Consider the following 1,933-nt stretch of genomic DNA (forward strand, 5'->3'; position numbering starts at 1 on the left):
AGTCGATGCAATCAACTGGTTTTCCTTAGATAGAAAACTTTGAATCAATTTGACTGTATGATCTGGTGAACTGCAAAGTGTTTTGAGATGACATGTGTTGTGAATTGCTGCTATAAAAATAAACTAAATTGAATTGAAATATAATTTAACTAAAAGAAGCATGCAATCTATATGGCAACTTAGTTTTGATTAATAATCTGAAACATGTATCTTTACATTTCTGTTAATACTCTTAATTTCTTGAGTTATTTTCTAAATCACCTAACAAACATTAAAATTATTCTGTAATATTATGGAATCTTAATGGCAGAAAACGCTCTTGGATATTTGCAGTTTTTATCTTTGGATGCAATTTAGTGGAATCAGTATTTAGGATATTTTGTTCTACAGAGACTGAGATCTAACATTCATGCTGCAGCTTTTGAGTTCAAATTTTATTAAATGTTTCAATCTGCACCTTGTCTGGCCTCTTAGGCCTCTTTTTTAATGTTGGTGTTAGTACACTGGATCTCTAAAGGGAAATCTGGATCCCTTTAACCTGCTTTGTCTTGGGCAATCTGTCTTTAAACTTAAAGGAAATTTTATTTCTGCAGTACTGCACGGGATAACATGCATAATTTATTTATGAAAGCTTCCAACATACTTGAAACACTATAGGAGCCACAAGTTTGACCTAGAATTTATAGTTGACTATGACAGCCTTTTTACAGTCACATTAAACAAACCGCAGATGCGTTATCCTGATTACGTAGACATTTTTGTTTGTGTTGTTTCCAGATTCCTGCGGTAGTTTGAGATCCTTGACGGATTCCCAAGGCAACATGGCTCCTAAAGACATCATGACCAACTCGCATGCCAAATCCATCCTCAATGCAATGAACTCACTACGCAAGAGCAACACGCTCTGCGACATCACTCTGAGGGTGGACAGCACAGACTTTCCAGCTCACCGGATCGTCCTGGCCGCCTGCAGCGACTATTTCTGTGCCATGTTCACCAGCGAGGTAAACATTTTTTCTGTTTTACTAAGATGATGGCATTTGCTTTTCTGATGGAAGTACTCAAACTATTCAAATTGGATGAAGAAAAGAGTGTTGTTACGCATAATAAACATCTGTGATCTTTTACATCTAAAAAATAGTTGATTAGTCCATCTTTTTATATTTAAATACTAGTATAGTGACCATAATTAAGTGAAAAATATGCAGGTTTACAAAAGGAAAACAATATAAGGAACTAAGGTATGTTTCGTGTTTCACTGTTTCATAGAAAAGCCTAATAGGAAGTTAAGGTCAGCAAATTGAGCATGTTTACATGCACAGCAGAAATCTGATAACAGGGAAATCAGATACCAGGGGCCCGTACCACGAAGAGAGCCCAACATAGCGGGATTACTTCCAGTCTATCCAGTTTAACTAATCCACAAAAGTGGCAATCAGAATAAATGCCTCGAAGCTGGTTATCAACTCGCTAACTCAGGCCAGATTGAACTGATCAGGAATCTTTGCTCGGCCGGCTTCAAGCTAGCAGACCAATTACAACCACGAGCTCAGAAGGGAGAACACTGTATTTCTACTGCGAGGAAAAAAACTCATCTTACAGCAATACAATGAGGGGGAAAAAAAGTTTCAATGAAAACTCAAACATGGTGGCTGCATAAAAGAGACACTACATAGTGTGGCAAAGGATTGCTGACAAGTAAACATCCGTGTCATTTAACACAGACTGCATCCCAATTACTGTACTGCATAATAATTATGTTCCCATTAAACCCAAAAACATAATTTCATCTAGTTTTAATTCAATAATGCATGAGCTCTAATAAAGATGGAAGCTGATGCCACTATTGAATCATATTAATACAAGAATTGAGTGAAATCATCCCGATTTCTCAGCTGTCAGATCTTTTTTTTTTTTTTTCACTGCCAGTTTA

The 1,933-nt window shown here is 36.5% G+C and overlaps 1 protein-coding gene across 1 annotated transcript in view; it reads left to right on the forward strand.

Moving 5' to 3' along the window:
• Positions 1 to 753: 753 nt before the first annotated feature.
• Positions 754 to 1,933, forward strand: part of klhl12 (kelch like family member 12) — a 15,449-nt gene continuing 14,269 nt past the window's right edge. Inside the window, exon 1 of the mRNA XM_015384248.1 lies at positions 754 to 1,004. Within this exon, the coding sequence (XP_015239734.1) occupies positions 822 to 1,004 (183 nt within the window). The 5' untranslated portion in view covers positions 754 to 821. The remainder of the gene's footprint in view (positions 1,005 to 1,933) is intronic.

The sequence above is a fragment of the Cyprinodon variegatus genome, unplaced genomic scaffold (genome assembly GCF_000732505.1).
Source record: "Cyprinodon variegatus isolate N-32 unplaced genomic scaffold, C_variegatus-1.0 Scaffold309, whole genome shotgun sequence".
Taxonomy (NCBI): Eukaryota; Metazoa; Chordata; class Actinopteri; order Cyprinodontiformes; family Cyprinodontidae; genus Cyprinodon; species Cyprinodon variegatus.